This window comes from Podarcis bocagei, assembly GCF_964188305.1.
Source record: "Podarcis bocagei genome assembly, chromosome: 8".
In the NCBI taxonomy this organism is placed as follows: Eukaryota; Metazoa; Chordata; class Lepidosauria; order Squamata; family Lacertidae; genus Podarcis; species Podarcis bocagei.
The window spans coordinates 89,845,528-89,871,316 of record NC_138133.1 but is presented as its reverse complement, the minus strand read 5'-3'; the positions used below and the strand labels follow the sequence as shown (position 1 = coordinate 89,871,316).

At 46.3% G+C, this 25,789-nt stretch overlaps 3 protein-coding genes across 4 annotated transcripts in view; all 3 read left to right on the top strand.

The window, feature by feature from the left end:
- Window positions 1-3,015, top strand: part of TOP1MT (DNA topoisomerase I mitochondrial) — a 34,962-nt gene extending 31,947 nt beyond the window's left edge. For both annotated transcript variants that reach the window (XM_081204584.1, XM_081204585.1), the window contains 3 exons: window positions 206-300; window positions 2,075-2,224; window positions 2,830-3,015. In XM_081204584.1, coding sequence (XP_081060710.1) covers window positions 206-300; window positions 2,075-2,224; window positions 2,830-2,932 — 348 coding nt within the window. In that variant the 3' untranslated portion in view covers window positions 2,933-3,015. The remainder of the gene's footprint in view (window positions 1-205; window positions 301-2,074; window positions 2,225-2,829) is intronic.
- Window positions 3,016-7,313: 4,298 nt separating this feature from the next.
- LOC308593061 (lymphocyte antigen 6E-like) lies at window positions 7,314-11,017 on the top strand. Its single transcript, XM_081205282.1, has 3 exons — window positions 7,314-7,928; window positions 8,567-8,686; window positions 10,699-11,017. Exons 1-3 carry the CDS (start codon window positions 7,790-7,792, stop codon window positions 10,893-10,895), a joined length of 456 nt encoding a protein of 151 aa, XP_081061408.1. The 5' UTR covers window positions 7,314-7,789; the 3' UTR covers window positions 10,896-11,017.
- Window positions 11,018-16,349: 5,332 nt separating this feature from the next.
- On the top strand, window positions 16,350-25,391 carry LOC308593096 (lymphocyte antigen 6E-like). The gene is made up of 3 exons (XM_081205334.1): window positions 16,350-16,627; window positions 20,148-20,267; window positions 24,565-25,391. The coding sequence occupies exons 1-3, from the start codon at window positions 16,573-16,575 to the stop codon at window positions 24,720-24,722; spliced, it is 333 nt and encodes a 110-aa protein (XP_081061460.1). The 5' UTR covers window positions 16,350-16,572; the 3' UTR covers window positions 24,723-25,391.
- The last annotated feature ends 398 nt before the right edge of the window (window positions 25,392-25,789 follow it).

Here is a 25,789-nt window from a genome sequence, read left to right as displayed (position 1 = left end):
AGTTGCAGTTTCTGGTTCATCTTCAAAGGCAGCCCCCACGTAGAGCGCATTGCAGTAGTCCAAGCGGGAGATAACCAGAGCATGCACCACTCTGGCGAGACAGTTAAGCTGGATGCAAGACAGGAATGTGGAGAAGAACTTGTAGCCCATCCACGCTTGCCTAGAAAGACAAGACCTGAACCCGCCATGCTTTTTGCCGTTCCAGATCAACGTCAAAAGGGACCAGTTGTGCGATGCAAAGCTGGAGCTCAAGAAGGCGAAGGCAGATTGCAGATGTAAAAGGGATGTGAAATCTAAAGCGTGAGTGAAGCCGGTTCCTTTTGTAACCTGGGTTATCCTTTCAATTAACTGTTAGGAGGTTCGTCATAGAAGTGGCATGTGGGGAACTAATTCAGGATGGTTATTTTTCCCATATGCAGGTGCTTGCAGGGTAACCTTGGCAAAGTGGTCACTTATGCGATAAACATCATTATATGCTAGACTTGTCTGTCCCCCCATAATAATAATAATAATAATAATAATAATAATAATAATAATAATGATGATAATAATTATTTATTATTTATACCTCACCCATCTGGCTGGGTTTCCCCAGCCACTCTGGGCGGCTTCCAACAAAACACTAAAATACAATAACCTATTAAATATTAAAAGCTTCCCTAAACAGGGCTGCCTTCAGATGTCTTCTAAAAGTTTGGTAGTTATTTTTCTCTTTGACATCTGGTGGGAGGGCGTTCCACAGGGCGGGTGCCACCACCGAGAAGGCCCTCTGCCTGGTTCCCTGTAACTTGGCTTCTCGCAGCGAGGGAACCGCCAGAAGGTCTTCAGAGCTGGACCTCAGTGTCCAGGCTGAACGAAAAATAGAAGAAAAGAAAAACAAAACAAAAGGAGAGCCAGGATACTGGATCAGACCAATGGCCTCTTTTGGTCCAGTGCCCTGCCAGCCAAATGCCTCCAGGAAACCAGCAAGCAGGGTATGAAGGCAGCCACTGCCCTCTCCCCTGCTGTTGCTTCCCAGCAGGTATAATGCCTCTGACGCTGGAGGTTCTATAATGGCCTTCATGGTTGTTAGCAGACCTTTCCTCCTTCGTCTAAGCCAGCGCTCTTTGCCACAACTCAGCAGATTGAATTCCAGAAATTAAGCCTGTGTTTTATGAATACCACCCCTCCTTTTCATCTATCCTAAATTGGCTGCCAGCCAAGCTTGCTGTGCAAAATGTTACGAACCTCATGCCATGTCCACATGTCCACAATTTCACAGGCCTCTTCGCGTGTCCTGTAACTTGCCTTTCAAAATTAGAAAGGTATTTTATTTTTGTAAATTACTTTGGGGTGGCGGTTTGTTTTTACAATTAAGCGGTATATAAGTTTTGTTAGTGGGACGCGGGTGGTGCTGTGGGTTAAACCACAGAGTTTAGGGCTTGCCGATCAGAAGGTCGGCGGTTCGAATCCCCGCAACGGGGTGAGCTCCCGTTGCTCGGTCCCTGCTCCTGCCAGCCTAGCAGTTCAAAAGCACAAAAAGTGCAAGTAGATAAATAGGTACCACTCCGGCGGGAAGGTAAACGCCGTTTCCATGCGCTGCTCTGGTTCGCCAGAAGCGGCTTAGTCATGCTGGCCACATGACCCGGAAGCTGTACGCCACCTCCCTCGGCCAATGAAGCGAGATGAGCGCCGCAACCCCAGAGTCGGCCATGACTGGACCTAATGGTCAGGGGTCTCTTTACCTTTACCTTTAAGTTTTGTTAAATAAATAAACAGGCAGGCAGCCTGAAATCTTAGACTATAGCAGGCATAGGCAAACTCGGCCCTCCAGCTGTTTTGGGACTACAACTCCCATCACCCCTAACTAACAGGACCAGTGGTCAGGGATGATGGGAACTGTAGTCCCAAAACAGCTGGTGGGCCGAGTTTGCCTATGCCTGGACTACAGCGACAGAGGGCACAGTTGGAATGTTAATAAGGAAACAGAGCAGCAACTGCCAAGCTATTCTGGTAGCGAACCATGAGGACTAGCGGCTTGCTTTGTCGGTCCCTGTTGCGTTCTCACGTGCGCGGTGCCTCTCTTCCGAACCAGCGCTTTAGAAAAGAAGCAGAAGCACGTAGAGAAGTTGGAAGAGCAGCTGGAGAAGCTGGTCCTGCAAGCCACAGACAAAGAGGAGAACAAGCAGATCGCTCTTGGCACCTCGAAGCTGAATTACCTGGACCCGCGGATCAGTGTGGCCTGGTGGGTTGACATGCCTGGGGAAGGACGGTCCTGCTGTGTGTTTGGTGCAAAAGCGGAAGCCCGGTCATGATTGCTAGGATTTGCCTGCCCTCCGCCCTAAAGTCCCAGGGTTCGGGTTGCAACAATTAAAACGCAATATTAAAAATCGTTTGGAACAGCATACAGTCACAGGATCCTGAAAACATACACCTCAAAGGCCAGGGCAAAGAGGTGCATTTTCAGCATCCTCCGGAAGCTGTACAATGAAGGTGCCAGGCGCAATTCTGTAGGGAGGGAGTTGCACAGCTTAGGGGCCACCACAGAGAAGGCCCTGTCCCCCTGGGCCACCACCCTCTGAGTCTCTGAGGGTGGAGGAACTACCAAGAGGGCCTCCTCTCCCGATCTCAGCACCTGAGAGGGTCTGTAGGGAAGGAGGCGGCCCTTCAGTTATTCGGGACCTGAGTTATTTGGGGCTTCAAACAGCATCTTGAATTGGGCCCGGAAATTAACTTCCAACCACTGCAGCTGTTTTCAAAGCAGGGGGATGTGTGAGATCTGAACCCAAAGCCCAAGAGGCGCGGCTTCGATACCAAAAAGGCACGCTGACGTGCTTTTTCTGCCCACAGGTGTAAAAGGTTTTGCGTTCCCATTGAGAAGATTTTTAACAAGACCCAGAGGGAAAAGTTTGCGTGGGCGATAGATATGGCAGACGAAGATTTTGTATTCTGAGGAGATCCCGGCTACCTCATTTTCGTGCCTTCGTTGTGACCGTTTGTTTTCTTTTGCAAGCAAAAAATACATCTCTAAAGGAAGGCGTGGTGCCTGTGTTTTGTGCAAAGAGGTCTAAGATGGGGAGCCAAATTGCCAGTCTCTTCTTGGGGGCTCTGTGGCTGCAACAGGGGGCTCTTTGCTTAGCTGTCAAGTGTCCCTTATTTGAAGGGACAGTCCCTTATTCCAGCGCCATGTCCCGCTGCTGTCCCTTATTGATGGATGTCCCTTAAATGATGTCCCTTAAATTTCAAAGGAAGCAGCTCCTCTCCCTCCCTCCCTGCTGGCCAGGGAGGAGGGAGGCTCCAACTGTGTTGCTTGGCTGCGTTGCTCACCCAATAAGAAGTCTAAGAACGACTGGGGGGTGGAGCTTGCATGCCTTGTGTGTGGCTAGTTAATGCAAGCTGAGAGGGTTTTTGAATGCTGGACGCCATTTTGTTGCACGTGCTGCTGCAAACTTTGCAGTGCAAAGCCAGGCCGGGGAGCCATCTTAAGTTGAGGCTGCATAGGCCTTGTGGTGCATGTGATTCAGATTCTATTCAGTTGAACCTCTGGTTACAAAGTTGGTTGGACAGTGTTCTCGAAGCTACCAGCATGAGTTTGACCAGACTGCAGGAGGACAGGAAGACTGGAGTGCCTGGAACAGGTGAGGCTGCAGGTCCCTTATTTTGGCTGCTGGTCCCTTATTTTCAAGGCTGCCGGTCCCTTATTTTCAAATCTGCAAGTTGACAGCTATGGCTCTTTGGTCCCTTCTGCAGCACAGATTTAAACTGATTTCCCCCACTTGTGGCTCCCTCTGCTCCTCAAAAGACCTGAGCAGATCCAGTCGAACCTCGGTTGTTGAACGGAATCTGCTCCAGAAGCCTATTCGGCTTCTGAAATGTTCGACAACTGATGCTCGGCTTCCGATTGGTTGCTGGAGCTTCCTGCACTCAGCAGAAGCTGTGTTGGACATTTGGCTTCTGAAAAATGTTCGAAAACTGGAGCATTTACTTTCGGGATTTTGGCGTTTGGGAGCCAAAACATTCTGAAACAGGGGTCCGAGGTTTGACTGTACAGTTCTGCAGTGGGGACGAGGTGTGTCTGTAAACATTGAAAATAATGATAATAATCCCAGGGTTATTTGAGGGAAGCCATTATGATTTAAGCCAATTCATGCTTTGATACAGTAAAGGTATCTCTAGCCATTGTACAGGTGAAACTTGAAAAATTAGAATATTGTGGAAAAGTTCATTTATTTCAGTAATTCATCTTAAAAGGTGAAACTAATATATGAGAGAGACTCACGACATGCAAAGCAAGATATGTCAAGCCTTTATTTGTTATAATTGTGATGATTATGGCGTACAGCTGATGAAAACCCCAAATTAACAATCTCAGAAAATTAGAATATTGTGAAAAGGTGCAGTAGCTATTCAACCCATAACACCTGCAATGGGTTCCTGAGCCTTTAAATGGTCTCTCAGTCATCACAATTATAACAAATAAAGGCTTGACATATCTCGCTTTGCAAGTGTTGGCTTTGGTTAAGTTTTCCTAATCTAGTCTGTGCCCTCTGTATCAGAGATGCTCTTCATCCCATGCCTTGCTTCACGAATTTTGCAGGTTTGGGAATCTCTGGCTGTGCTTTGAAAGCTCCTGGGTCCTGTTAGGGCAGGGGTCAGCAAACTTTTTCAGCAGGGGGCCAGTCCACTGTCCCTCAGACCTTGTGGGGGGCTGGACTATATTTTGGGAAAAAAATATGAACAAATTCCTGTGCCCCACAAATAACCCAGAGATGCATTTTAAATAAAAGCACACATTCTACTCATGTAAAAACACCAGGCAGACCCCACAAATAACCCAGAGGTGCATTTTAAATAAAAGGGCATATTCTACCCATGTAAAAACACACTGATTCCCGGACCATCCGCGGGAAGGCGATTGGGCCAGATCTGGCCCCCGGACCTTAGTTTGCCTACCCATGTGTTAGGGAATACGTTGAAGCAAGCAACTGTATCTGTAGTCAAAAGGGTCTAGGCGTTTGAGCAAAGATGGAGAGCAGACAGGTGAGTCCTTCGAAACAACAAATTTCCTCCAAAACCCACAGGAAGAAATGCCCAAATTGCCACCTACTGTGCCAGAAGGCAGGAGAAGTTATGTTTATGAAAAAGTTGGGATGACGCCACCATTACCTGCCAGAGCATTTGGTGGCTGTCACTTGAAATCACACCCTTTGGTTTACACTATGTACTGACAAACCTACAGCACTTGGTTCAATTTCAGTGTAATCATTGTGGTTTGATTTAAGAAGGCATCCTTGTTCAGAAAATTCCTGTTTGGAGGCACAACATTCACCATGAAATTGGGGTTTGAGGGGAACAGGGTGATTTCAAAGGTTTGTGCTGTCAGTCTGGAGTGGAAGATTATCCTTGAAGAGAACTCTTAAATAATATTTCAAAGTTATTGTGGTGGGTGGTTCAAAGATTTCTACTGGAAGAATAATACTACAACGCCACAATCCTGATAATATTACTTCTAGTTTGCTTGTGTATTCCTACAAATTGAGGGTGGTGTGGTGCTACAAATGGATTTTTGTTTTCATACAAAATGGTAACTGGTGCTTTTTGCCACACATGAACCACTTTTATAACGCAATTCCGGCTTCTCAGAAGTGCTCTGGAGTCTAGTATTTTTCTAAAGTCACATTCAAGGAACTCAGGTTCTTGGGTGAGGGATTGTTTATGGCTTGTTTGATGTTAAGTTGCCTGGAAAGCTGTTCATTAAAATATGAGTATTTTTGTCTATGACAGACTTTGGGTTTTTCAAATGTGTGTGCTGAAAACAAAGGTGGGAGCAACTTGCTCCAAAATCTTACATTTCTTTGGTTTCCATCAATACTTTTTGCCTTATTTGGGTGTCGAGTCTCCTTGAGTGTCAGTAAACTCTCTTCCCAGTTTAGAGCCCTTCATGGGGTTGTGCATGAAAATTAAAAGCAGGAAGCTTGTTCTATGTGTAAAAATTAAATTTAAAAACCCAGCAAGTCAGGTAGTAGTAGTAGTAGTAGTAATAATAATAATAATAATAATAATAATAATAATGGAAAAAACACATGGGACATTTTTTTTTTAACCTTAACATGTTGACATTGACTGGAATGAAGAAAAAAAAAAAACCACTGCAGTGACAAAAAGCAATAGAGTTCAAGAATTTATTTTTTGTACCAGGTGATCTTTATTTACAGAACCAAAAATTGGCTGGAATTTGGGAGCGCTGTTTACTACTGTGCCACAAACTAGGAAAAGTCCGTTGTAAGTCTACTTCTGTGTAAATTCTGCGGCCGTGAAGCTCACCGGGTGACCTTGGGACAGTCACTCGCTCTCAGCGTATCCTACCTTGCAGGAAGGTTGTTGTTGAATAGGGAGGGGAAGAACCTGTCGACATGCAGAGGGCCGAGAGGCCAGCTGGCAAGACCCAGCTGTCTCCATCCATCGGCCCGTGCTCTGACGAAAATCAGCAACCCGGGCTTCAAAGCCAGGGCACGCTATCAGCAGAGAGAACTGCGGCACAGAATAGGCGTGAGGCTTGTGGAAGCATACTACAACTACAGATTTATTAATCATAAATTAGGACAAAGAAACATGTCTCTCTCTCGTGTCGTCTCAGAACGGGAAATGCAAAAGCAATACACACAACGGAAGTTCCCAGCATACTGTGCTGGAATGTAAACAGACATGTGACACATGTAGCTATATCAATTCATAGACACACACAAACTCATTGCAAAGAGCAGAAATGTGCCCTGCAGCCTGAGTGGGGCCTGATTCTACTTGAGACCGGTCCCTGGTCATGGTCAACACAAAGTCCTGAGCAATTCCCTTCTCCACGATGTTGCCTTTGAGGGAAGCGCACAAAGAGGCAACCTGAGACGGGACCTTTTCAGTGGTGGCCCCACACTTGTGCATGCTCTCCCCAGGACAGCATGCCGGTTCCGCCATTGTCAGTTGTGAGGCAGCAGACAAAACCCACAGGCCTTTGGCCTTTGATTTGGATGTTAACCAGTTCTGCCCTCAGCCTCTGTCCGGGCTCCTCATTCTTTTCCTTTTTTGGGGGGAAATCATTTTTATTTGATTTTACAAATATGAATTTATAACAAAACCAAATACAAATAAAAAGATTACTTTGAATCTAGAGACTTCCCATTCCCCTCCATGGGTCCTATTGTCAACTTTTGCAACTGCATTTCATAATCTATATTTTCCATCTCTCCATATTGTCCATAGTATTCGTTACATTAGAAGTGAGATTAAAATTCTGCTAATGTTTTCATCTGCTTACAGCGCTCTCCTAAATAAATTATAACCCCCCTCCCCAATCTTTCTTGGAAGTTTTTGAATTCTTGGTCCCTGAGCTTTCCAGTCAGTTTTGCCATTTCGGAGTAGTCTTAACAGCTTGGTTTGCCATTCCTCTCCAGAGAGGATTCATTATTTTCTCATTTTTTATTTTGGGACGAGCGCTTTAGGTCTTGTTTTATTGCTGTATTTTTATATTGGCCTCTGTGCATTATGTTTCTATTTTTACCTTGCACGAGCCACTGTAAAAAGCGATGAAAGAATGAGGATAATGATGGCGATGACAACAAAAATTACAGACTCCAAGGACTTTATTATACCAGCGAGAAGGGCTTGCAAGCAATAGCCAGAGAGGTTTGATCCCAGCACCTCTTGACGCAGGAATTAGGCGCTGACTGTAGAAGACCGCGACACCCGAAAACTATTTAAAAGTAACGCTGAGGCTATTGTGAGTGGTGCAATCCTGATTTAGATCCCAGTCCTGTGAATGCCAGACTTTACGGTGACCGAACCTGAATTTAGGGCGTGCCTGTATATATTCTGCGAAGCAGCTTCCTCTTGTCATCAGAAGAAGATGAGGATCCTTCTGGTTACGGTTTTGGCTGCCGTCCTTTGGTCAGGCAAAGGTGAGAAAGGAGACTGTTTTCTTTGTCCATGCACACCGCCGCAAGGATCCCTCGCCTTGCTTTGAGAACTGCACGGCAGGGAGAAAAAAAGTAAAATGATTCCCAGCGTGGATCACAGAATCGTAGAATTGTAGGACTGAGAAGGGACCACATGCGGTCATCTAGTCCAACCCCATGCAGTGCAGGAATCACAGCTGAAGAAACCCTGATGGTGTGGTGGGAGAAAGACTCACCTGTTGAATTTCCGCCCGACACACATCTTTTCAAAGGCAGTGGAGTCGGGGAAGAATCTGGCAGTCTCAGAGACGGAGCAACACTGGAATCTGATTAACCTGGAGGCAGGGCAAAATGTGATGATTTATGGATAGAGTTCTTGCCGGGGAGAAATCTGGTGAATGAGAAGTGGGTTGAGCGTGGCAGTCAGAATCCAGCGTTTGCAAGCGTGTTGGACCAGGATAATAGCCCCAGTCCAAGTGGTGTAAGAAGAGCTGTTGGATCAGGCCTCCTAGTCCATTATCCTGTTCTCATAGGGGTAGACTGCCCCTGTCAGTGGAGGTACAACTTTAGTGGATGACAATATATTTTACTGCGAGTGATGAGGGGCTTTTGCATTAATTCTCCTCGTCTTCCTTCTCCAGCTCTCTCGCTGAAATGCTACTCTTGCGCCACGCATTCCAACAGCTCCCACTGCATGATCCCCACGGTGTGCTCAGAGCTTGACAAGTACTGCAAGACCACGGTTGGGCCATCGGAGACAGGTAAGTCGAGTCACGCCTTCGGAAAAGCAGCCACGCTCCCGGCAGCTGGTTTGCATCAAATATCAGCGTGTGAAATGAGCGGTAAGGAAGAGGGGCAAGCTGCCAAGGCAGCTGATACTGAACCTGCCCAGTGTCGCCATAAAAATGTTGTAAACATTTCGCAAGTGCAAGGCTTGCATCGCTCTCACTCTCTGCCTTAGCATTGCTGTCCTTGCAATATGGATGGGATTTATTTGCATTAGGATTAGCAGAGTAATTAGTTTCCTTTTGTTCTTGTTTTTATTATGTATTTTGTGTTTTTTATATTGTAATTTTATGTTGTGAACGGCCCTGAGATCTACGGATAGAAAAATTGGTATACAAATTCAGTTCTTTTTTACCTGGGGGGATGCAGGGGTACGCGTACCCCTAAATCTTTGTACTTTTGTCCATTTACTGTATTTACCTTTCCCAATTGGAATTATAAAATGGTGGTTTTCTTGAGTCAAAATGAGAGTACCCCTAAACATTTTTTAAAGAAAAAAAGCACTGTAAAAATTTATTTACGTAGTAACAGCAACAACAACAACTTTTTTTGTATGAACATGCACTCTGTTCTTTGGTTCTATGTTTTGGAATTTTGGACTAAAATTCTGGATTTCTCGGCTAGTTTGCCTGTACAACAACCACTTCTGTATGAGGGAAGATGAAAAAACAGCAACTACCAATGAACCAGAGGCCCCTTCTTCATGGTCTGCAGAAGGGACATCTTGGCTCATTTGGAAGCTGCTCACATCTTCCTTGGAATGTGTGTACGACTCCTTAGATTTCTCTATCGCACTTGCCAGTGACCACACTGAGTCCATTCCTGGGTTAAAAACCTGGGTAAGGGCCATAGCTTGCTGGTAGAGGATCTGCTTTGCAAGCAAAGGGTCCCGGGTTCACTCTTTGCCAGCATCTCCCGGTAGCTGCCAGTCAGTGTAGGCAATACTAAGCCAGATGGATCAATGGTCTGATTCAGAAGACGGCAACTTCCTATGTCCCACTACAAGGGGGTGAGGAGCAAGCTCACTTCTCAGTAGGCAGGTGCTGCCAATAGTGCCTACACCTTTTGCTTCCTAACTTTCCTTCTACAAGGGCTAGAAACCTACTTTAAAAACTCCCTGAAAGCTCAGAGTCATATTCCCTTGCTGGGTCTTGGCCTGCTACAGCAGAACCCACCTCTTGCTAGTAGAATCAATGGTTCATCAGGGAGAGTTACAGTGGTACCTCTGGTTGCGAACGGGATCTGTTCCGGAGCAACCTGAAAGGAACGCAACCCACATCTGCATGTCTGCGCACGTGCAGGTTGTGATTTGCCACTTCTGCGCATGCGTGTGACGTCATTTTGCACATCTGTACATGCGCGAGTGGCGAAACCCGGAAGTAACCCTTTCCGGTACTTCTGGGTCACCGCAGGACACAACCTGAAAACGCGCAACCTGAAGCAAACGTAACATGGGGTATGACTGTACAGTGGTACCTCGGGTTACATACGCTTCAGGTTACATACGCTTCAGGTTACGGACTCCGCTAACCCAGAAATAGTACCTCGGGTTAAGAACTTTGCTTCAGGATGAGAACAGAAATTGTGCTCCGGTGGCGCGGCGGCAGCGGGAGGCCCCATTAGCTAAAGTGGTGCTTCAGGTTAAGAACAGTTTCAGGTTAAGAACGGACCTCCAGAACGAATTAAGTTCTTAACCCGATGTACCACTGAATCAGGAAACAGGGAATATCCTTGTCAATGGGGACAGCTGGAACGCATGATCACATTTCTCTGGAACTTCTCAGTAGGATTAAGTCTTCTGGGTAGGGTTGGGTTTCCTAGCAACAACATATGCCAACATCCCTTCGTTCTCAGACGAGGTCACAGGCTGCAAGGTTGCCTATTGATTATGGATTAGGATGTGGGGAGCCAGAACAGCATACCAGGAATGGGTGAGACTTCTCCTTAACTCCCCTCTCTCTCTCTTGCTATTTCTTCGTTGATCAAGGCTCCTCAAGCACGGCACATGTCTCCAAGACGTGCGCGGCGGAATGCACCGAAACCAAGCAGCATGGCGTTTCCACATCCTGCTGCCAGAGAGACTTTTGCAACCGGAACGGAGCGGCCAGAACGAGGCCTGGCAACGTGGAGCTGCTTGCCATCGTGGTTCCTCTTGCCAGCGCAATTCTCTGGGTTGGACCTTGAAGCTTCGGGCAAAGAACTTTCACCCAGATTGTTCTCTCCTTCTATTTGTGGGGGCATAAAATTATAGATCACATTCATTAGGGGGCACCGGGGGCTGGAAAATTGAATTCTAAGTGCATTTCAAAGGACGCACACACATTTCCCCTTAATTTTTGGAGGGGGAAATGTGCGTCCTATAGAACGAAAAATACGGTAAATCAGTGTATTATGCAGGATGCTGGTGAGCATCCTATGAGCACTGGGACAGAAGAAAAGCAGAATCATGTCATGCTTAGATGTTCTTCCAAAGCAGGGGGAAATAAATGAAAGAAGAAAGAGAAGTTTGGTGTTGATTTGATTTAGCTATTCACACTTCCCTTGTGCAATGTTACCTGTTGAGGTGAAACCAGTTGCAACTGCTGGGAGCGAGAAATTGTCACGTGCCTATGGCATGTTCCTTCGAGCCTGTGTTTGCCAGGAAATAAATGGTTGGTTGATGCCAAAAGACACATGCAAGGAAGGAGTGCAACGCATGCACTGCGATCTGTGCCAGCATCCTCGCTTCCCACTCCTTTCTCCTAAGAAAGCCCTTCACACAGCGCGTAGGTAACCTGCAGAACTCACTCCTGCAGGAGGGCAGTGGTGGTCTCAAGCTTGCATGGCTTCAGTGGCATAACATGGGTTGCCAGTGCCCAGGGCTGCACAGAGTGGATGGGAAATGGGCAGAGTATGCATGCACATTCAGCTACCTAATTACATCCACATCACCCAGGAGATGGTGATGATGATGATGATTTATACCCCATCCATCCTCTCCTTAAGTTCCTATGGATAGTCTGATTCACTATAAGGCAGTTTCCTATGTTCCCATGAACAAAACTCTCTGCAAGTCACGAAGCTGGGCAAAGGGATCCTTTCTTCAATCTCTCCTGAATCCACGCCCTGTCAGTTTCACGGAATGGCCTGAAATAACCTCATGGGATCTCTCCTTTCGTCCTGGTCTGAAAGGAGGCATCTCTTCATTGGGGCTGCGACTTTTATTTTATTCATTTACTTTAGGAAACCTAAATGCTGCTCAATTGTAAAAACGCTAGACAAACCCAGCAGTCTCAAAAACTTCTTAAAAGGTAAAAGTAAAGGGACCCCTGACCATTAGGTCCAGTCGGGGCCGACTCTGGAGTTGCGGTGCTCATCTCGCTTTACTGGCCGAGGGAGCCGGCGTACAGCTTCCGGGTCATGTGGCCAGCATGACTAAGCCGCTTCTGGTGAACCAGAGCAGTGCACAGAAATGCCGTTTACCTTCCCGCCGGAGCGGTACCTATTTATCTACTTGCACCGGTGTGCTTTCAAACTGCTAGGTGGGCAGGAGTAGGGACTGAGCAACGGGAGCTCACCCCGTCACGGGGATTCAAACCACTGACCTGATCGGCAAGCCCTAGGCTCTGTGGTTTAACCCACTTGCCACCTGCGTCCCCAAAAGCTTCTTACCAAAAGATAAAATAAAAATTACAGCCGATGCGCAAAAGTTCAAATATTAAAGCGGATTGAAATCTGAAGCCTCCGATTCTTTTCTTTCCAGAGGGGAGTCGACATTTGCAAAATTTCAAAATACCCTGAGTGGTTGCTTTATTCACCCACCATGATCACACCACTGATTTCGACTTCTAGTCTTGGGATAATGTGGATGACTGAAGAGCAATGTCTGGCTTGAGATGCCTGCCCTGCCCTGTGGAAGTTGCAGGAGTGGTTTTTCCAGTAACTGCACCTCAGAGGTGTGCAAGGTCTCTGCAGCATCACAATACACCTGCTGACCTTTCCAACGGGGTGCAGTTATGCAAAGCCCTGTGGTTTTGGGTCATCTCAGGAGTCATAAGAAGAACTGCGCATATGTGGTGGGAATGTAAGAAAGTAAAGAGTTTCTGGGAAGCAATATATAATGAATTGCAAAAGATGTTAAGAAACCAGAAGCGTTTCTTGTAGGGATTATAGGTAAAGACATTCGAAGGAAAGACTGTAAGCTTTTCCAGTATGCAGTTACGGCAGCAAGAATTCTACTGGCTCAGAAATGGAAACAAGAGGAAATACCGACGATTCAAGAATGGAGAATGAAATTGACTGATTATGCGGAACTGGATAAACTGACCGGGAAAATAAGATATGCCCGAAACCAAAAGTTCATCGAGGATTGGGGAAAATTTGTAGATTATCTGAAAAATATATGTGAGGTACAAACAACGCTAGTGGGGTTTCAAGAAGCACTGTAAAACTCTAAGAGGTATTGCTGAAAGAAAATAGAAGGGGAGGGAAGACAAATGGCAATGCAACTAAAGGAATGCGTATTGAAGGGTAAAAATGGATGATTACCAGAGAAGTTGAAGGAAGTCAAAATTTGTATTTTGTTAAAATTAGGTAAAATTTGGATAAAATTGTATGATTATATTTAAAACTAATAAAAATGTATGATAAAAAAAGAACCGCGCAGGATCAGGCCAAAGATCCAGCTGGCCAGCCTCTGCTGCCCAACAGCGCCAAGCAGGGAATCAAGGCAAGAGGGTTCTCTGCCTGTTCGCCCCCTCCGGCAAACGACATTCAGAGATACACTGTTCCTAAACATGGAGGTTCCATAGAGGCTCCGAGTCACAGCTACGATGAAATGTTTTATCACCTGGAGCTCCTTTCCTGCAAATTCTTTATTTTTTAATTTTTAGGTAGGTAGCTGTGTTGGTCCGACGCAGTCGAAATAAAAATAAAAAAATTTAAAAATTGTCCAGTAGCACCTTATTGACCAACTAAGTTTGTTCTCCCAAGATGCCTGCTTCTTGGGAGAAAAGCAACGACAAACCTAGACAGCATCTTAAAAAGTAGAGACATCACCTTGCCAACAAAAGTCCGTATAGTTAAAACTATGGTTTTCCCAGTAGTGATGTATGGAAGTGAGAGCTGGACCATAAAGAAGGCTGATTGCCGAAGAATGGATGCTTTTGAATTCTGGTGCTGGAGGAGACTCTTGAGAGTCCCATGGACTGCAAGAAGATCAAACCTCTCCATTCTTAAGGAAAACAGCCCTGAGTGCTCACTGGAAGGACAGATCCTGAAGCTGAGGCTCCAAGACTTTGGCCACCTCAGGAGAAGAGAAGACTCCCTGGAAAAGACCCTGATGTTGGGAAAGATGGAGAGCGCAAGGAGAAGGGGACGACAGAGGATGAGATGGTGGGACAGTGTTCTCAAAGCTACCAGCATGAGTTTGACCAAACTGCGGGAGGCGGTGGAAGACAGGAGTGCCTGGCGTGCTCTGGTCCAGGGAGTCACCAAGAGTCAGACACGACTAAACGACTAAACAACAACAAGTTTGTTCTGGTATAAGCTTTCGTATAAGCTTTTTTTAGTTGGTCTATAAGGTGCTACTGGGCATTTTATTTAATTTTATTTTTTATCTTCGTTGAGTTTTAATAACGACAGGCAGGTATAGCAAAAAAAAAACCAAAAACAACAACCAGAAAAAACGAAATAAAAATTTGCTTTTTTAATCAGATGTCACACTTGCCAGTGAATAAGGATAGCATATTTACTGAGTCAATCATGAAACATACCCAAAGCATGTGTGTTTTATAATTACACAGCCTAAATCAAAGCTATTACATTTTTTTTGGTACATTTCAAAAACGAGATTTGAAAGCAGCCTTGAACTATACTGAATCAAGACACTTGTTTGGCCTGTGGGAGCTGACACTTCTATATTTAATTAAAAACACATTTATTCAAAAGCTTCATCCTCTGCCATAATACCACAAAACGACCTCTGCAATCCTCAGCCCTTCATCACAGGAAGCTGAGAGTCCCGAGTCACCGTGTTTGTAACACAACAAGGATGCTTTAGCCATGACTCCTGCACTGCAGAGGGCTGGACTAGATGACACATGGGACCCCTTCCAACTCTACAATTCTATGGAATTAGACCAAATGCTGTGGAAGCCATCTCAAACACTTTGACCCCTAATAATAATAATAAATTTTTATTTATACCCAACCCCTTCCCGGTTCAGAAAACCGGGCTCAGGGCGGCTAACAACAAATTTAAAACACTTAATTGATGCAACAAAAAACAGCATAAAATACAGTATGAAACGTGAATAACAATAAATTCAGGATTCAAAAATCAATTTAGGGGGGGAAATCCATCCAATAAACATTAGATGATCACCAGCGCTAGCTGGCTAAGTTAGTCCTATTTGGGCCAGTGAGGAGACCAGGGGAGAATTAGCTGTGGGATCCCAGAGCGGGTAATCTTCATAAAAAAGGGAGGGGGAGGGAAGGAAGGGGAATAAAAGATCAGGCTGAATTCAAATTAACGGCCAGGTGGAATAGCTCTGTCTTACAGGCCCAACGGAAGGAGGTTAAATCCTGCAGGGCCCTGGTCTCATGGGACAGAGCATTCCACCAGGTCGGAGCCATCACTGAGAAGGCCCTGGCCCTGGTGAAGGATAATCTGACTTCCTTAGGGCCCGGGACCTCTAAACTCTGGTTATTCATGGATCTTAAGGTCCTCTGCGGGGCAGACCAGGCGAGGCAGTCCCGTAAATACAAGGGGCCTAAGCCCTTACCGAGGAAGAGTGGGACACAAATACTACTACTACTACTACTACTACTACTACTATTACTATATTATTATCATTTATACCCCACCCATCTGGCTGGGTTTCCCCAGCAATTCTGGGAGGCTCCCAACAGAATTAAAAGCACAATAAAACATCAGGCATTAAAAACTTCTCTAAACAGGGCTGCCTTCAGATGTCTTCTAAAAGTTGGATAGTTGTTTATTTCCTTGACATCTGCCGGGAGGGCATTCCACAAGAAGGGCGCCACCACCGAGAAGGCCCTCTGCCTGGTTCCCTGTAACTTCACTTCTTGCAGCGAGAGTACTGCCAGAAGGCCCTTGGAGCTGGACCTCAGTGTCCAGGCTGAACGATGGGGGTGCAGATGCTCCTTCAGGTACAATTCCAAAGAATGATAGAAGCTTATTGTATTTTAGTGTTTTGTTGGAAGCCGCCCAAAGTGGCTGGGGAATCCCAGCCAGATGGGTGGGGTATAAATAATAAATTATTATTATTATTATTATTATTGTTGTTGTTGTTGTTGTATTTTTTTTATTTATACTCTGCCCATCTGGCTGGGTTTCCCCAGCCACTCTGGGCAGCTTCCAACTGGATATTAAAAACACAATAAAAGGTCAAACATTAAAAACTTCCCTAAACAGGGCTGCCTTCAGATGTCTTCTAAAAGTCTGGTAGTTGTTGTTCTCTTTGACATCTGGTGGGAGGGAGTTCCACAGGGCGGGCGCCACCACCGAGAAGGCCCTCTGCCTGGTTCCCTGTTACTTGGCTTCTTGCAGGGAGGGAACCGCCAGAAGGCCCTCAGCACTGGATCTCAGTGTCCGGGCAGAACGATGGGGGTGGAGATGCTCCTTCAGGTCTACTGGGCCGAGGCAACAAATGATTTCTGGAAGCAACACTTGCTCCTGGCGATGGGCTGTTCCCGAAGGCACGGCACCTGTGAGTCACCCTCCCACATTCCATTGTTCACAGACGTTCCCTTCCAGCTGGGAAGGAGTACAGATGCTCAGCCGATCGCCCTGGCACACCTCAAAAGTTTATGATCAGCCCTAGAGGATCCAGTTCAAGGCAAAGGAGATCCCTTGAAGATGAAGATCTGCTTCCTTGTCCCTCTCTGTGTGCTGCTCCTCTGCACAAATGAAGGTAAGCCTCCCCAGCTTTGACAGCACAAGCTGCTAGTCCCTCTTAATTCCAAGAACGGTGGAATTGGGCTGTTTTTCAGGAAACGCAGACCAGCCTCAGGCACGGATGGGGATAATCGTTTCCAGCTCAGCCCAGCTCACCTGCCTGCGTGGATGGCAGGAATTTGCTAGCATTCCTAGCAAAGATGTCGTAAAACCCAGATCACTACGATAAGTCTCTGATACTGTAGAAAGTGTGTGTGTGTGTGATCTGTCAGGCCATCTGTCAGCGGACCTATATTGCAGGGGATTGGATGACCACAGAGCCTAGGACTTGCCGATCAGAAGGTCGGCGGTTCGAATCCCTGCGACGGGGTGAGCTCCCGTTGCTCGGTCCCTGCTCCTGCCAACCTAGCAGTTCGAAAGCACGTCAAAGTGCAAGTAGATAAATAGGTACCGCTCCAGCGGGAAGGTTTCAGTGCGCTGCTCTGGTTCGCCAGAAGCGGCTTAGTCATGCTGACCACATGACCCGGAAGCTGTACGCCGGCTCCCTCGGCCAATAAAGCAAGATGAGCGCTGCAACCCCAGAGTCGGTCACAGCTGGACCTAATGGTCAGGGGTCCCTTTACCAGCTCTACAAGTCAACAACTCTTCTTCAAGTCTCCGTCTCAAATAGGATTTTGTGCAGCAAAAGGGCAACACAAGGACTCGTGGTACAGTCTCTGAGAAAAGGAACAAATGACCCCTTTGTCTGGGAGCCTCATCCCACTAAGCCAGCCTTTCTCAACCTGTGAGTCCCCAGTTGTTGTTGGACTACAACTCCCATCATCCCAGAGCTCAATTATTTTGTAGTACAAATAATCAAAACCCTAGCATTTATTAATTTATAGGGTTTAGGGACGCAGGTGGCCCTGTGGGTTAAACCACAGAGCCTGGGGCTTGCCAATCAGAAAGTCGGAGGTTCGAATCCCCATGACGGGGTGAGCTCCCGTTGCTCGGTCCCTGTTCCTGCCAACCTAGCAGTTCGAAAGCACGTCAAAGTGCAAGTAGATAAATAGGTACCACTCCGGCAGGAAGGTAAACGGCGTTTCCATGCGCTGCTCTGGTTCTCCAGAAGTGGCTTAGTCCTGCTGGCCACATGACCCGGAAGCTGTCTGCAGACAAATGCCGGCTCCCTTGGCCAGTAAAGCGAGATGAGCACCGCAACCCCAGAGTTGTCCGCAACTGGACCTAATGGTCAGGGGTACCTTTACCTTTAGGGTTTACCTGCATCTATAACAATATTGGTGTTGAGGTCTGGGAGGAAAGGTCTTAGTGGCTAGTCTATGACAAGAGAGTGTTGGACCACCAGCAAGGATGGGTGGGAAACGCGAGTGTCAGGGCTGCTTCCAGATCCTAGCTCACAGAGGATCACGCTAGCCAGCGTTCACTTTATAAAAGTCTTTATTGAGTTACAGTTTCCAATTTCAAACAGCTGCATGCAGCCCTACGTCTTATCAGCTAGACCGGCGAAGCTCCGTCTGAGTCCCCGCCTCCTGTACACCAACTTAATAACCTCGCCTTACTCCACCTTTTCCGCCTTCCCCTCCTTCTCTGGGTCCCTCTGCCCCCCGTGGTCTCTTCCTTCCTGGACTCTTCTGACGCTGACCCCCCGGACCCTTCTGTCTCCTTGCGGCGGGCTTTAGGACCTGGCTCCCTTTCCGGGCTGCTTACTCTGCCGCCTTCCTGTGCATTTGAACTTGGCGCGCGCGCCCAACCTCTCACTTTCCGCTTGACCGTTCCTTCGCTCCCTGATGGAGGTGTGGCCACTCCTGACTCATGCCCTCCCCCCTGCGGCGAGCCGCTGGATCCCGATACCTGGCGCCCTTCCTCCTCACTGTGCTCTGTTGGGGACGTTGGCCCCGATTTCCAACTGCTGCTCTCTGAACCCCCTTTTGTCCCTTTTTCCTGGGGTGTCCCCTTAACCTCCCCCCTTGCTCTGGCCACTGGCGCTCCTTTCTGTGAATCCTCCGATTCACTGGAAAGACTCGGAGATCTCGGGTCGTCGTCATCGCTCATCTTTCCTTCGGACTCCTCCCCCTCGCTCTCTGTTTCCTCCCTTGCCCTCGCCTCTGCTCCTGAACCCCTGACAGCGAGTCTATTCTATTTCTGGGGATCTTCTGGGCTGGTGGAGAAACACAGAGCGGCTGTAACTCATCCTTAAATGCTTTTGCTTTAATTCTTTTTTTGAAATAACTTTTTATTTGATTTTCCAAAATATAAACATACAACAAAAACAATTCCCAATCTAATTATCAAGATTACTCTGAATCTCCTGACTTCCTGCCATCCCTTCCACAGGTCCTATTGATTCTATTTTCAACTGCATATCAACAAGTCTCCAGTTTTTCATCTTCCTAAATTATCTGTACGTTCTGTTACATTACAAGTGTGTTTACAATCCTGCTAATGTTTTTGACCTGTTTACAATGATTTTGTATATACATTATAAATGTGCTTTTTTTCTCTTAAAAAAATGTTTAGGGGGTACTCTCATTTTGACTGAGAAAATCACCATTTCATAGTTCAAATCAGGAAAAATAAATACAGTAAATGGACAAAAGTACAAAGATTCACAAAATGTTTAGGGGTATTCACCCCCCTGGGTCCCCCCAGAAAAAAGCACTCAATTATATACATTTCCCATTCTTTTTAAAAATTCTTGTCTTCTTGATTCCTGAGCTTCCCAGTTAGTTTTGCCATTTCGGCATAGTCCATCAACTTGATTTGCCATTCGTCTCTGGTCGGGGCTGTCTCTTCCTTCCATCTCTGGGCTAGTAGCATCCGAGCGGTACCACTGTACTGTATATCATTTCCCAAATGTTTTTAGTTACATGTCCACCACATATGACAAAAAGTACCTTCTTTTTCTTTACATTCCCAGCGTATATTGGTACTTGTTCTATACATTTTTGCTAACTTTACCGGGGTCAAATACCACCGATACATCATTTTCATAATTTTTTCTTTCAGTAAAGAACACGCCGTAAATTTCAGACCTGCTTTCCATAGCCTCTCCCAGCCTGTCATTTGTGTACAGTGGAACCTTGGGTTATGTCACCCTCGGGTAACGTAAACTTCGGGTTGCGAAAGTGGCAAACCCAGAAGTGTTTCACCGCTCACGCATGTGCAGAAGTGGTCCTCTGGTTGAGAAAACTTTGGGATACGGCCAGACCTCCAGAACGGATCCAGAGGTACCACTCTACAGTGGTACCTCGGGTTAAGTACTTAATTTGTTCTGGAGGTCTGTTCTTAACCTGAAACTGTTCTTAACCTGAAGCACCACTTTACCTAATGGGGCCTCCTGCTGCCGCCGTGCCGCCACCGCATGATTTCTGTTCTCATCCTGAAGCAAAGTTCTTAACCTGAAGCACTATTTCTGGGTTAGTGGAGTCTGTAACCTGAAGCGTATGTAACCTGAGGTACCACTGTATTATGTCCCACATCTTTCTCCCTATGTATCATCACATGCTTTTACTTTAATTCAATAATTCTTTCCCCAGTTCACCCGCTGTGGTGCTTCACGTGCGAACCATCGTCCAGCAACTGGTCTTGCCTGAAGGCCGTCAAGTGCTCAGAGAATGACAAGCACTGTATGACCACAGTCGCCTCTTTCAGGATTGGTAAGTTGAAAGCAGGTTTCCAGTTCAGCAAGACAATTAACCCATTTTTTAAGCTCTAAATGTTGCAGCGAAAGCAACAACAACAATAAATAAATATATTATTTATACCCCGCCCATTTGGCTGGGTTTCCCCAGCCACTCTGGATGGCTTTCAACAGAATATTAAAATACAATAGTCTATTAAACATTAAAAGCTTCCCTAAACAGGGCTGCCTTCAGATGTCTTCTAAAAGTCTGGTAGTTGTTTTTCTCTTTGACATCTGATGGGAGGGCGTTCCACAGAGCGGGCACCACAGCCGAGAGGGCCCTCTGCCTGGTTCCCTGTAACTTGGCTTCTCACAGGGAGGGAACCACCAGAAGGCCCTCATAGCTGGACCTCAGTGTCCAGGCAGAATGATGGGGGTGGAGATGCTCCTTCAGGTATACTGGTCTGAGGCTGTTTAGGTCTTTAAAGTTCAGCACCAACACTTTGAATTGTGCTCGGAAACGTACTGGGAGCCAGTGCAGATCTTTCAAGACCGGTGTTATGTGGTCTCGGCGGTCGCTCACCAGTCACCAGACTAGCTGCCGCATTCTGGATTAGTTGTAGTTTCCGGGTCACCTTCAAAGGTAGCCCCACGTAGAGCGCATTGCAGTAGTCCAAGCAGGAGATAACCAGAGCATGCACCACTCTGGCGAGACAGTCCGTGGGCAGGGAGGGTCTCATCCTGCGTACCAGATGGAGCTCATAAACAGCGTGGACACAGAATTGACCTGTGCCTCCATGGACAGCTGTGAGTCCAAAATGACTCCCAGGCCGTGCACCAGGTCCTTCAGGGGCACAGTTACCCCTTTAGGAACAGGGAGTCCCCCAAACCTGCCTTCCTCCTGTCCCCCAAAAAGAGCATTTCTGTCTTGTCAGGATTCAACAAAGCAACATTTGGTCATGTGCTTTTCGGGCAGAATGTTCCAGGATCGATGCAAAGAAACAGGGAATTATCTTCACATGTGGTGGGCGTGTAAATATGTACAATATTTTTTCCCGCAAAAGGTTTTTAAGGAGATAACAGAAATCACTGGGTTAAAGCTGACCGAAAGTCCAGAGGTAGTGTTAGTATCAATTTACGATGGGTGTGGAAGGTTTGCAGGCTATGAAGGACTTGCTCACAAATTTATTGACAGCCGCACGAATTATTATAGCTAGGAAGTGGAAGGGGCAAGCTGAATATAAAATGGAAGAATAGTATAAAGAGGTGTGGGGTATAGCTAGTAATGATAAATTAACATGTGCCATTAAGGTAAGACGGGGAATATGCAGGAGAAATGATTCTGAGGAAATCTGGAAAGATTTTGTATTGTTAAAAAGGGAAGGGGTCAAACCATCGCAAGAGGTGTTAAAATTGTGGGAGGTTGGATAGCTACAATGGAATGGTCTCGGTGGTGAGGTGCACATTTTTATTCTTATTTATTTATTTACTTTGTACAAACAAACAAACAAACAAACATTCTCAGCAGGGATGGCATTTGGGACCCACCTGGTAACTGAGATCCTGGTGTCCTGCCCTGAAATCTAGCCCTTTTTGCAGAAACTGTCAATCCTTGCCAAATTCCAGCTCAAGGTAACAGGGCTGTGGAAGAACCCTTCTTTTCTGTTTAAGACTGCCCCACCAACCACCAGCAATGGAAAGCTTTTAATTGCCTAGCCCAGGAGATTGCTGGTTTCCCCGCATCTACTACTGGGGCAAACAGGGCAGTGGTTTTGGAAGGCCTGTTTTTATCCAGCACATAAAAACATGAGAAGAACCTGCTGGATCAGGGGCCATCTAGGGCGGCATCCTCTTACAGGGACCAACCAGATGCCCCAATGGGAATCTGGGTGCAAGAGCTCCCCTCCTGCAGTTTTGGGCAACCGGTGCTAAGCCACTTTAGTTAAATGTGAGATATGAAATGCAAAGAATTTATTGATTGCAACAGCATTCTTGCAAGAACAGGAGCCCGAAATCAGGCACATCCAAATCCAGCAAAACATAAGTTTATATCACTGATCCTCGAATACAAGGTTCCCTTCTCTGCTCCCCATTGGCTGGGGCGTGCAGGGTTTACAGCCTATCACCACCACCTACCGTACTTTTCGCTCTATAAGACACACTTTCCCCCTCCTAAAAAGTAAGGGGCAATGTGTGTGCGTCTTATGGAGCGAATGCAGGCTGCGCAGCTATCCCAGAAGCCAGAACAGCGAGAGGGATTGCTGCGCAGCGCTCCCTCTCTCTGTTCTAGCTTCTGGCTTAGCCGCACGAAGCCTCTTCAGGGCAGGGGGAGCCTTCATCCCGCTGCCCTGAAGAGGCTTCGCACGGCTATCCCTGAAGCCAGAACAGCTGCGCAGCGCTCCCTCTTGCTGTTCTGGCTTCTGGGATTCAGAATATTTTTCTTCTTGTTTTCCTCCTCCAAAAACTAGGTGCGTCTTATGGTCTGGTGTGTCTTATAGAGCGAAAAATACAGTAATTAAGATACTAAAATCCATGCCTTTGTTGTCATCTCCCATTCCTCTGAATTTCACGACCACCACTCATGATTATTTTTGCGTGGACAGGCGGAGTCTCCCAAACCCTGGGCGGCCCACGTGTAGAATAACGACTCAAGGCAACATGCTATGGGATTAAAATTGGCCACAACTTTATTATGTTTCAGATGTGGGTAGACCTTGGCTCAGGCATTGGGCGTTTATCCCTCCCAGTCCCCCAACGGGGATCTGGGGAACATCAGGGTTATCCAAAGTGTGTGGGAGGGATGGGCTGGCTCTGGAGAACATATGTTCAAGCAGAGAGAGCCCGCCCCCGTTACGCCGCCGTCGCAGGGGAGAGCAATGACGACCTCTAGGTGTACGGCCAATGCCTCCCCTAAAACATCCCCTTTAACGGGGAATCGCTGCCGCAAAGAGAAGGGGGACATGGTCACTGCTACACGGCCACCCCCATTTAGGGAAGATAGGCTAAAGGATTCCGCCCAATGCCTGATACCGCCAAAGTTGTGACGTTTTTTATGGAAAAGGCAAACCTGCCAATGCAGGAGAATTCCTTTCCGGCCTTTTAACAGCGACCTTGACGTAGCAGCGCCCGCGTACCTGTGGAGAAAAGGTTAACCTGCAAAAGAGGTCTTAACTGAGGGTGGGTAGGGTGGGAGAAGCTCTGGAGCCAACTGACGATTCCCAGGTAAGATCCTCCCCTATTGTGTGGGCAGGTAGTCCCTCCCCCTACCTGGCCTGATCACCTTGGCAACACCTCCCCAGGCAGGATTGGGCAACTAGCAAAACAAAACAACACAAGCAACACAATGACCAGTATACTAGATCGCACTGCAATTCTTATTGCATAATAGACATAATTCGGTACAACAAAAACAAAATGTGTACACTTGTAAATTTTCTAATATGTTTGAAATCAAATGAACACATGTCTGTCAATCTTTGAAAGTCCATAGAAGTACAGTGGTACCTCGGGTTAAGTACTTAATTCGTTCCGGAGGTCCGTACTTAACCTGAAACTGTTCTTAACCTGAAGCACCACTTTAGCTAATTGGGGCTGCTGCTGCGCCGCCGGAGCACAATTTCTGTTCTCATCCTGAAGTAAAGTTCTTAACCTGAAGGACTATTTCTGGGTTAGCGGAGTTTGTAACCTGAAGCATATGTAACCTGAAGTGTATGTAACCCGAGGTACCACTGTATAATAAATCTATAGTTGAAACAAAGTAATAGATGTTTTCCTGTGGGCTAAGCGGTAAAACTTTTTAGGCGTTTATGGTGCCGAAGTAGTAAGTGAATAACAAAGTAGACAGTGATCCCGGATAATCTGACCTCCAGGTATCCCACCTGGGGAAGGCGAAGCCAAGCCTGTGCTAATTAATGGTGCCGCTTAGGGTCCAGGGGGCTGTGCATGACCACGCAAAGGGCGCCCCCCATTTAATGTGGGGAGCGGTCATTGTTCATGCTTTCAGGCGTTTTACACATTGACTCAAGTGATAAAGCCACGTTCTGAGCGGGTTCTACATCTGCTCACACATACAGATAAGTTGCAAGCTGCCCAGTTTTTCGGGTGTTCTAACCACAAGCTTCTAAAGTTTTAAGCAAGTCCACGGTTGTCTAACTGGAGCAACCATTTGACTTTTTGAAAAGGCAAGCAAGCAACCTTTTCCTTTTGGTCCCTGGAAAAAAGCAACACATTTTTTATTCCTCACATTAACCTGTAAACTGTTTTCTCCTTGCAACCCAGGTGAGGCCAGTAGAATAACGCTTTCCCCTTCTCTTCCCCTTTCCATTTTGAAGGCTTCTTGACTGTCAGAAAGAGAATCACCAAGAAATGTTCGTCAAGCTGCCCGAATCTGAACATGGATATGGGCATTGGTGCCTTCCAGACGTCCTGTTGCCAAAGTTCCCTCTGCAACCTTTTCGGACACATCACAGCTAAAAACGAGACCTGGTGACGGGCTCTGTGTTCGGATCTGTGTTCAGATGCGACCCACTTCCTGGTGGCCATTTGAGAAGCCATCTTAGCATAGGGCTACCAGATCTCAAGGCCAGATCTGCCATTTTCACTCTGTCCTCCTAGGGGTGCAGTGATAAAACTGCTATCAAATCCGAAGCTTATAGAAACAGATATACAGTGCTACCTTGGTTTTCAAACTTAATCTGTTCCGTAAGTCCGTTCCAAAACCAAAGCGTTCCAAAACCAAGGCGCACTTTCCCATAGAAAGTAATGCAAAACAGATCAATCCGTTCCAGACTTTTATAAACAACACCAAAACAGCAATCTAACATGAATTTTACTATCTAACGAGATCATTGATCCATAAAATGGGCCCTGCTAAAGCAAATAGTCTAATTGGCCAACGTCTAAAAGATATCGAACATCAGAACAACCTGGCCACTATAAGGAAATTCTGCCCTTGGTATGTTCATATTCCACCTCTCCATTTTGATTCTCTGGCCCCATATCTGCACAAACTTATTATCCCAAAATACAGATGTGCTTTCACACTTGAACCATAGAATTGTAGGGCTGGAATGCCCCCCCCCCCGAGGGTCATCTAACGCAAACCCGAATCAGTCATTTTTGACTTAACAGTAAAAACTACTCTGAAAATTTATCATCCTGTAAGATGGCGTCTGAGACAGCAGCCTAGTCAGAGCTCCCGCCTTCCGTTAAGCTTTTAAGTAGTTGTTAGCCACTTCCTAATTCTAATTTTATATTTTTAACGTTTTACTGGCTGCCTCATCACCTCTCCTTGTTTTTTAGTTTATTGTTTTATTGTTTATATCATCCCCAAAATGAAACCTCCATCTGGTTGTAAAATTAAGATTATACTAGCAAGAACGAGTCTTTCTGTAAAAAAAAAAAAAAGATTTAAATCAAGTCTTACTGACTAGTGATTTAAATTGTGATTTAAATCAAATCTGTCAACCTGCTCAATGAGGGAGACTGCCAGTGAAAAAATCAAAAGCTTCTGGAACACAGTGTATAACGAGCTTAAGTGTAACTTTATGAAAAATA